At 40.1% G+C, this 11064-nt stretch overlaps 1 protein-coding gene across 1 annotated transcript; it reads right to left on the reverse strand.

The window, feature by feature from the left end:
* Positions 1-6684: 6684 nt before the first annotated feature.
* On the reverse strand, positions 6685-9245 carry LOC115197904 (alpha-2 adrenergic receptor-like). The gene has a single exon (XM_029759593.1). It carries the CDS (start codon positions 8653-8655, stop codon positions 7354-7356), a length of 1302 nt encoding a protein of 433 aa, XP_029615453.1. The 5' UTR covers positions 8656-9245; the 3' UTR covers positions 6685-7353.
* Positions 9246-11064: the final 1819 nt, after the last annotated feature.

Genomic DNA, 11064 nt, shown 5'->3' on the forward strand with positions numbered 1-11064 from the left:
TTATGCACGCTCAAGTTTTCTGTTTTTTTTGGTCTTATTTCCTGTTTGTTTCACAATAAAAAAAATTGCATCTTCAAAGTGGTAGGCATGTTGTGTAAATCAAATGATACAAACCCCCCAAAAATCTATTTTAATTCCAGGTTGTAAGGCAACAAAATAGGAAAAATGCCAAGGGGGTGAATACTTTTGCAAGCCACTGTCCCTTTTACAGTGCAAACAAGTATCTACTGTACTCAGTGAGCCATGAAAGGAATGTCCCCTTTCTGTCTCTTGACTCGTTTTCCGACTTATCTGCTCACCCATAACTGTTGCTATGACGGCCATTCCAGAGTTGGAGCAGCTATGCAGCATGTGCCATAACGATTTGTTGTTGAGGTAGAGAACAAAGAAGTGGACAGAAAAGCTATGAAGAACAAGCACACACGAAGAGTTAAGAGTTTCTAACTCAGTTTTTCTCTTGAGCTATTTGACGGGGGAGTGAAAAGGTGCCAACGCACTGAGGCACTGCCGCAGAATCTAGCAGAAAGCTGTGAGCTCAGCTAGGAGACTGTTAACGAGTGTGTGGGATACCATCTGAGCTGCCCTCCATCATTAGTACTGACAAGTACGCATTGATGTATGGGCGAGAAGATAAATTGAGGTCACTAATTCATAGTGCATCAAACAGTACACTGTAGTGCAATGAACAAATGGGGAATTAGTGTTTCTTCATTCAGCACGTTGAGTACTGTACATCTACACAGGACTGGAATTCAATGAAACGCACACTGTAAGAAAATAAGCTGTTACTACACTATGTAACAACAAGTCCTTACAATGTTGTTACTGTGTAATTACAAAGGTATAAGAGCAACTTGTATGAATGAAATTGTACTGATTGGTAAAAGTACTGATTGGTGATGTTATCTGAGATAGCAATATTTTCGGTGGGCAGTAGTACCTCCCCCTATCCTTATGGCATCAAAGAAAGGTTGAAACTCCTGAAAATGTTGCCAAAGCAAAGCTCAACTTTATACATTTTATACAGATGGATACCCTGCCTTTTGTACAGACGGATAGTCTTTGGGTTGAAGAGTTTTGCTGAAGGGCTCAATGGCAGAACAGCCCACCAGGGATTGCTCTAGCCACCTTCTGGTCACCGTCACATTTCCCTCAGGCCTGACTGCCATCTGTAAAATGAACCTAGTGGAGGACACATTCTCTGTATGCATCCAGTTAGCTTCCTTTCACAAATGATCAAGCTGAGAAGCCAACAGGATTTGTCCCTAGATAAAACTAAAGAATCCTCCGTTGAGGATAAGTGTGTGTGTTTGAGATCAGATTTTGCATTGATTTTATATTTTTAGTATTAACAGGTTTATTTACATAATGACATTCTGTAATGCTGTGACTGAACTTCTGCAGGTGGTTCATCTAGTGGTATTATGAAAACTGATTGTACCTCAACTAGAGACTCATTTATAATAGAAGCAGACAGTGGGTCCATTTACCCAGATGAGGAGAAACAATTACAATTGTCTGAATGAGACGGTGCTTAAGGAGGACTTTCACAGTAATTACGAGTGACTGAAACGACCGCAATACTGTCTACAATACCATCCACTCTTTAGAATAAATATTCATGTTTTGGAGAGCTAGCTATCATCAGGTCTCAGGCACTTGAGCATAATTGTTTCTTTCTGCTGTGAGCTGAGGCTTGACCTTTTCATCCATTACTTTTATCAAGACAAAAGAGTCTCAACTATTCCAATAAAGCCCAAATCCATTTTGCTCGTGATCCAAGGCTGATAAACTCACACCTTGTTAGCCACTTGATATCTCTCATATTAAGTTCCTTTAGGAAATGGCCTGTTATGTCACAGTGAGTTTAGTCACGTTCAAGTGGAACTCTTCCTCATTTGCACTTTGGTAGAGTGTTCTTAAGATGGGTTTCGAGTGAATTCCTTTCGATCTCGCTGGGAGTACCTCAGGGCTTGATGCTTGGCCCACTACAAATGTTCAATTTCTTAGCAGATTCTCATGAGAATCATGTCATATCACAGTTAAAGATGTGTTATAAAGATTTTGGATAATTTCAGCCAGTAGTTTCGAAAGTAGAGCTCATGAGTCAAAATGAGTCCCCGACAGTTGTGCACAATTGTGTACAACGTCATCCATTTCGTATGATATGTTACGTCTTGCAAAAATGTGTATGATATGTTACCAATTCAGATTTGTACAACATGTTACAACATTTCTAAGTGCTTAAGATCCATAAAACCACATGAGCATAGTGAATTAAACCTTGGTACAACTCAGTTACTTGACAAACCGAAACAGCATAAAAACCTGCATTTACCATAATTACCCATTACAGAGCAGGAATGCTGTTTCCCTCTCCAATGAGACATAGTATAGACCATTCTATCCCATTTTAATCAGCAGGATTTTCCAGACTGTTAACCATGACAGTCACAAGCCAAAATAAACATACAAATCAGCAAGGACTGACTACACTGTTACAATGCTCTTGTTTATAACACTGCTGCATTTTCAGGAAAGCAAACAGGAAAGATTAAAGCAAAGGCAACCATCCGAACCTATTGCATAACCTGTTGGTATCTGTTGCAGCAGAAATCCAACCTCTCAAACCTGTTAGATTCACAGAATGAATGAAACAAATCATCGGGAAATATTCCCTTGATAACAAGATTTTCTCTCCATGGAGGTTTGCCTTCAAGGTCTTCTCGGAGGTTTTACTTTGGTAAGAGCATACTCCATTAGTAGTACTATACAGTACAGTAGGCCTATGTACAATATCGATCCGAATGTCATTCCCTCTTAATGCTCCCACTTGAGGAACCATGTGTCATATCTGTATCATACCAACACAGAGGTTCCTATCTGTCTGACCTTATAAAGAAAGAGATTCAATACAACTGTTTGCTCAGGGATCTGACACCAGTGTAGCATGAAATGCCACTTTAGTATTTGATAGTGCTGAGCGATTAGTGCTTTTTGAGGACGGTACAGTTTCAGTTCGGTTTGTAAAAAATAATCACGGTTATCGATTTCAGTTATTTTTATTCAATGCATTATGAAATATGACCTTGAAATTATTTTAGACCTTTTTAATGGAATTTCCAAAGCCAAATATTGAGAACATTCAATTGCCAAAACATGGACAACATGTAATATAATAATACTCGTAGGAAAGGTTTTCATCTTTAGCTCACAATCTGTGGATACTATACAATTAGAAAGGTACAAAAATGATGTAAAACATCACATTGCAATTTAAAAATATATGGCACATTGAAACCAACGAGGCTGGTCTATGGTGATAGGTGGGGTGAGCTGAGAGGGATTAAAGAGCTTATGTTTGGTAATGTATTGTTGTACAGCTTGGAAAATTCCAGAAAATGATGTCATGGCTTTAGAAGCTTCTGATAGGCTAAATGACATCATTTGAGTGTTTTTTTTCTGAGGTCTTGGATGATTTCTTTAGATTTTTCCATGATGTCAAGCGAAGAGGCACTGAGTTTGAAGCTAGACCTTGAAATACATCCACAGGTACACCTCCAATTGACTCAAATGATGTCAATTAGCCTATCAGAAGCTTCTAAAGCCATGACATCATTTTCTGTAATTTTCCAAGCTGTTTAAAGGCACAGTCAACTTAGTGTATGTAAACTTCTGACCCACTGGAATTGTGATACAGTGAATTATAAGTGAAATAATCTGTCTGTAAAGAATTGTTGGAAAAATTACTTGTGTCAGGCACGAAGTAAATGTCCTAACGGACTTGCCAAAACTAGTTTGTTGACAAGAAATTTGTGGAGTGGTTGAAAAATAAGTTTTAATGACACCAACCTAAGTGTATGTAAACTTCCAACTTCAACTGTATATGTAGCAGAAAAGCTGTAAAAAAAAAAACTAAAATATATTTGTCCTCCAAAGAGGGGAGGGGTTAATAAAAAATAAAATATATATATATTGTGTATATATATTGTGTATATATATTGTGTATATATATAAATATATATAAAAAGACAACAGATAACATTCCATTGTCTCTAACAACACAGAATTAAAAATAGCCCCATGATGGCCCATTACTGCTTATCACTTATCAACCATAATTTATTCACATTACTTTACTTAAATAAAATATTTCAGTTGTGTACATTACTTATCTTTTATTTGATTACTTTATTATTTAACTTCTTAAAGTCATTATCTCCTCTCTGCTCATGCAGTAGCAGCCAGACAACCATCTAACCTTATCTCTGTACTCCCCAATGAGTCATACTATTTACCTGGTTGGCTAGTGAAAATGGTAGCCCGTGATTATTGGGTTGCCACAGCTGCTGATGTTGCAGAGCTGTCTGATGAAATCACTATTTTAGTAGTTCTTCAAAGTAGATAAGATTTCAAGACTGCTACAACTACCAATCTGAGTCCTGAAAAGTCTGTATCCCTCTCATCGCTGTTTTGTTGACTTTCCTCTCTCACTCGGTATGCGTGTCAGCCGGAGCAGAATAGGCACAATTCATTCTGGTCATTGTAATTACCACGTTTTCTGCGCTGAACCAGGTTGAACATTTGCCTATTAAAAACTCCCTACAGCGTTCCACAGTTCCTTCTTGATTTGATGTCTCTCGTGCTTGATATGATTTCTCTCTAGAGAAATGGTACATTGAGTTCACAAAAGTTCACAAAAAACTGAACTAAATGGAATTCAAGTAATTGAACCGATGTCGTCGGTCAATTAGTTGTTTAACAATCGCTCAGCACTAGTATTTGACAGAGTGAGATAAAATGACAAAGCAAGTTTTGTAAGACATTTGGGATCAATCATGAACTGAACTTTGTGAATGCTGTTGGATGTATTCCCTTTTAACAGTCCTCTGTATCATAGATGGGCTGCTTGTTGCCTAGTAGCTTCCCTCATGTTTGTGTGGGGAAAGCCTATTCTTTACTCAGGAAGTCAATGGGGGTAATGTGTCCAATGCAGTCAATGCTAAACTTATCTCAATGGAAAATCATAAAACATACAAATTAAGTTAGTTAGATTTAGTTAGGTTAAAAGGTTCATATAATTCCTTTAGAAAGCCTACATCAATATCATATACAGTATATGTAATCTGTTTTTTTTTTACTGGGGAATAAAACAAACCTCGATGTCTACATGTCTACATTTACTGTGACACCATAACAGCAGTTGAAGTGATGCTCCAGAATGCTTGTATCATTTCAGCTAGTAGTTTTGAAAGTGGTGCTCACGAGCCAAAACGGGTCCCTGTTTTCTGTGTACTACGTCATCCAATTGTGTACTACGTCATCCAATTGTGTACTACGTCATCCAATTGTGTACTACGTCATCCATTTTGTATGATATGTTATACCCTTAAGATCCTGAACTGCATTTGAACAAACACAAAAGATGAAGACCATTACAAAGAGCTGTTACATTCGCACCCCAAACACAGCAGCAGTTTAAAGTGGAGGAAAGATTCAGTTCCACCTTGCTGATGTCCACAGGGCAGTGGGGAATATTGGATTATATCCTCTCAGTCAACCTGTTGTGCTAAAAGGTCACCAACACCCTGGTATTGACACGGCCAGTCTGTGTCAGGGGGACGAGAACTTTGGTTGACCCCATTACTGCAGCTTCTATCACTTTCACCGTTAACTTCAGAAAATGTTGCCATTACATTACACTAGGGATCTATGAGGCTACTTAGTAAAACAAACAGGCTACGTCCCAATACTCTGGAATACTTCCTTGATCATTCCCTTTGTGAATGGACACTAATCTGAATGTTATGGATTGGTGAGGGAAAAATGGGCGGCATACCAATTCTCCACACTTCTCCCAGTGTGCACCTGCACACTCCCTCTACTGGATTGTAGATCCATTACTGGGAGTGTGCAAGTGCACACTTTGGGAGAAGGGAGGAGAATCGGTAAGCAGCCATGGTGAGAACACCCCCAAGCCAGTCAATAGGATGGGTGGGATATTAGACATGATATCAATAGAGTGATAATAGAGTCTTGATTAGGATTGCCGAAAAGGAATTGTTTTTACCCTAAATAATGATTTAGGCAGCTAATTACAGATTTTCTTTTCAGGAAGCTGTTGCCGTGGCATTTTAACAATCTCCCTTTAGCATTCCCTAATTATATTTGACCTGCATTTTAAATAGTTTGACAGTGCAAGCGAATGTCTACGAATAGAAAGGAATACGTCAATGCAGGGTTGTCCTGGAGCTGTTCTGTTACCATGTTTCTAGTGTCTAAACATAAAAAGCTTATTTCTATACCATCTGAGGGACAAATGGGTTGCCAGACATCTTAGAGAGTGCACGTTAGACAGTGATTGATGCTGGCAGAGCATGCTATCTCAGAATCCCTTGCATAAGACAACACTCGGCAAGCCCAGTATCTCTCAATCACTCAAGCATGTCAAAACACATGTGCATCATTGTCAGAGTGCTCCAGTGTGTATATACATATGACAGAAGTCCAACATCACAATAGAGCTCAGGTAAGATTTCTTCAGCGTTTATTTTGCATGATAGCCCACTACCTTAAGCATAAGAAAAAGCACCACTTGCAAAACAAAATGTTAATTATGCAAAATAATTTAACAGAAACAGTCCACAAGAGGTACTTCAAATAAATATTTGATGTTTTATTCTTAGGTATTTATTAATCAGCATCCAGGGTGAAAATACGGAGCTTTCTTACTATTACAAATAAAAGGAACAACCGTAGCCCACGTTTTAAAAACATATACTCAGCCCTCAACACCTCAACCATTTGTCTGTAATCCCTAGGGTCCACTTGGAAATCATTACCCATGACAAGTCAACATAGTGGATTAGACTGCTGATGCGCTCGGCTAGTTCCCCTGTGTTTTCACATTAGCATGATCAGCCTGGAAATTGTGTTACTTTAGTTGTATAGGACTCAGGAGTACCAGATATCTAATGTGACATTGAGTTGAAAGCCTTGCGATACACTTCAGAACATCTTGTTCTGGGAACCACTATGCACACACTGAACGTGAATGGCAAATATGCAGGCCAGTAACAGAAATATGTGGGGTAATGAGAGCACAAGAGTTGCCTGTGAGGGAATATGAAGGCGTAGTTCAGAATGATGCTCTCTCAATTGAGTTACAGCATGACACTGTGTATGACCACTGTAAGTACAGTATGCACGTTGCATTGTTCATATGGTTGAATACAAAAAAGGCTTCTTTCATATTAATATTCCATGGTAGATTTCATATGTCCATATTGAGATTGTCATGGTCATCTCAGGGCATATTTAGTCCTGGCTTGTCCCTCCCATTATCAAATATATCTAGAAGGATTTTTTCCATGACTTGCAAAGGATTTTCTGAAAGGCGCGTCGGAAATCCTGGTTGAAGATGGTGTAGATGGCGGGGTTGAGCGAGCTGTTGCAGTAACCAATCCAGAAGAAGAATTTAAAGAGGGGATCGGGGATCTTACAGGGGTCCCCGCACACTCCGTGCAGGCAGTAGCTGAAAAAGAATGGGAACCAGCACACAACAAATACCCCCATGACCACCGCCAGCACAAAGGTGAACCTCTTCTCCCTGGCCTGGGAGACCTTTTTCATGGACACAGAGCTCCTCCTCCTCTTCCTTCTGGAGGCGAACAGGTCCATGGATTTGTTGCTGGCTCTAGAGATCCGGCTGGAGTGTTTGGAGATGGCACTGTTCTTCCGGCTGGCCCGCTTGACCCTCTTATGGTTCAGGTCCTGAGGTTTGGTGTGACCTTTGCCCTCTGAGGAGGAGCTCTCCTCCAGGTCCCCCTCATCATGAACCTCTGTGGTCATCATGCTGGGCGTGGGTGGGCACTGGCAGTGCCCGGTCTCTCTGTCCCCGTTGATTTTGCACAAGGCGGCTTTGCTTAGCCCATTCTCAGTCATTGTAGGTTCACCTGGACCATGTTTTTTCTCTGACATGCCCCTGGTCCTGGTCTTGGCCACTTGGTATATTCTAATATACACTAATATCATGATTAGGCAAGGCGCAAAGAATGACGCAATGCTAGAGGAGAGGATGTACCAAGTGTCATTGTTCAGCTCACACCCTGGATACTGAGAGTTATCATTGTTCTTGTCTATTGATATTAACGGAGGAGAAGATATCATGGCAGATATAAGCCATACAATGACGATAATACACTTCACTCGTTTAGGAGTCCGTTTGAGATTATATTCAACAGCTTGCGTAACGGACCAGTAGCGGTCCAAACTGATTGCGCACAGATGGACGATGGACGAAGTGCAAAATAAGACATCTAAAGCGAGGTAAATTCCACACCAAACTCTGCCGAAATACCAGTAGCCCATAAGTTCGTTTGCCAGAGAAAATGGCATCACCAAAGTGGCAACCAGAATGTCTGCGGTGGCTAACGAAACCAAAAACAGGTTCTGGGGAGCTTTCATTGCCCGGCTCGTTAACACCGCAATTACAACCAGAACGTTCCCGACCACTGTAAACAAAATAAGAAAACTTACAAGTGCTGCAAGACTCGCTATTGTAGCCGAAGAATATGGACTTTCTGATGAGGAATTTAAGTTGACAACAGGGAACGTGTCAACTCCGCTGGAATTAAACGAATCCATCCCGTCCATGTATTTATTTTTATTCCAGAATGGTTGATTCAGGGAAAGACATTCACTTTATGCATCTAGAGTCCATGATAAATTGTCGGTATTTTCATTGCCAAAATGAAAATGAGCACAATGTTGACGGAATGCATGTCTCGTGGATTAGACGGCAAATAATGACCTAATATATATCTGGTTAATTGACTAAACGATCATGCCACCTTGCCTTGTACATGCATACTGTTATAGCATGACAGACAATCCTTCTCTATCGGCTGCTGCTGGCTCTCTCTCAGCGCTCGTGCTGAGCTCTACATCAGAAAGCTGTGTCAGTCAGCCCTCATGTGTTGCTCACATACAACTAACTGGTTTCTGCCCCGCCCCCGACAGAGTGCATTATTTTCTGGAATCATTGCCCTCTTAACTGTCACCTCATTGAATTACAGTACGCGATGCTTTTATTTATTTTATTTGTTATATCAGTTCAATAGGCTATTTTGTGAATGACGACTATAGTGAAATGCGTTGTCTGTCATTAGGCTTTGATCATATAATGTATTGATGACACATGTTGCATGTCAATCACGCCGATACACTGGATAACAAAAAAAGTATGTAGTTATTAAATTAGGGAGAAAAGTACATTTGCGAACACGCGCATATTTCAGAGATGTGAGATGCGCCCTGAATGTCAATGTGATTTAGGCACACCTTTATCCCAACACGCTGGAGGTCAGTATTGCTGCATCTACTAATGTAATCCCCTGCAAACAATAATGAGTCTTTAGGACGTCCCTGGGACCTCACGAAATGTTCGCTTGAAGTCATCAGGACGTTGTGTCAAATCAAATCAAATGTTATTGGTCACATACACATATTTAGCAGATGTTATTGCAGGTGTAGCGAAATGCTTGTGTTCCTAGCTCCAACAATGCAGTAATATCTAACAATTCACAACAGTACACACAAATCTAAAGTAAGTATTAGGACGAGCAATGTCGGAGTGGCATTTACTGAAATACAGTAGAAATATGTATTTATAGAAGTATGTAAACATACTGCTTTACTCATGGTGTCATGGTCCACTGGAGGTTTTGTCTAGTTCCCGGTTGGCCCCTGAGACGTCCCCAATGACGTTTTTAGGACATTTTTGGAACGTTGTGTCATGGTCCCCTGGATGATTTTTATCTAGTTCCTGGTTTGTCTCGGGGACATCACCTGATGGTCGTAAAGAAACGTCCCCCACCCCCCAAAAAGAGCTCTACCCAGGGCAAGCGCACCCTAGTTTCATTACACATCACCCCCTGTTACTGTTGCCGAGCCCATCAAGGCCCCGATTGTGAACCATTGATCTAGTCACAGGTTTGTCTTTTGGCAATGCTGGGGATACCCACACAAACATTGCTTGTAACTTACATTTGGACACACTTTGACATACATGATTACATAGTGTATTCATACAGTAATTATTATTTAAGATGTCTTCCCCTGGCATTTGAAATTACAACCTTTTGGTTCATGACATTCCAATTCCTGTTACATCACCATGTCTGTTTCAATGACTGATTTCACCTGTAGGACTATTCCTACCCTTTACACTTCAAAGTAAATCTCAGCTCTGTTAAAAATACACAGAAGAAAAATGATTATATTTATTGTAGTGATTCAGGAGTACATTAGACAACTATACTGAAAACCCAAACTCAAATCACTGAAATAAAGTAAATGAAATCAATGAGAGAATAGTCAGATTAACTCATAACTAAAATAGCAGCACAGATGGCACTCTTTTGCTAAATGCAGAGATGCATTATAGGTAATGAATGTGTAGGGGCTTAATAAATTCTACAGAATTTGTGGCGTGGCAAAATAATCAGCATACCCCAGATCCAGAGGTTGTGAATTCAAATCCCAGGAAGGGTCATAATGAAAAGCCAGTAGTGATCATGTCAAATGGGTGAAAGATTTTGACACTATTTCAGCTGAACAGCGTACCACTTACTTTAAAACCCCCATACCATTTAATTACTTTACTTATAATGGTTTGGGACACCTGGGACCATCACATGACTAAAACTTTCATGGGACCATGACACAACGTCCCAAGAAAGTTTTCAGTCAATTCGCAAATGGCTGAATCTCACCAGAGAAATCATCAGAGCACGGGCAACAGTGCCCCTCTGTCTCAGTAAGTGTAGCTCACGTATCTGATACTGTCTGGACCAAAAAACATGTTGCCGCCGTAGAATTTGATTGATTGACGCCAGCAAGAATTTGGCCTCCTTTGATAAATAAATAATAATATTTAGCCAATCTGCGTTGAGCTGAGCTCTGGGTTGTCCTGGTGCAGAAAAACCTAGGCTAGTAGCAATCATTTTAGCTAAAAACTAAAAGTGTACTGTATGACAGCGCCTTAGACCATTTTGCCAACAT

Source organism: Salmo trutta, chromosome 8, assembly GCF_901001165.1.
Source record: "Salmo trutta chromosome 8, fSalTru1.1, whole genome shotgun sequence".
Taxonomy (NCBI): Eukaryota; Metazoa; Chordata; class Actinopteri; order Salmoniformes; family Salmonidae; genus Salmo; species Salmo trutta.

Excerpts from the sequence above, each read along its gene's own strand:
- LOC115197904 (XM_029759593.1), bottom strand. The coding sequence starts at position 8,655 with ATGGACGGGATGGATTCGTTTAATTCCAGCGGAGTTGACACGTTCCCT.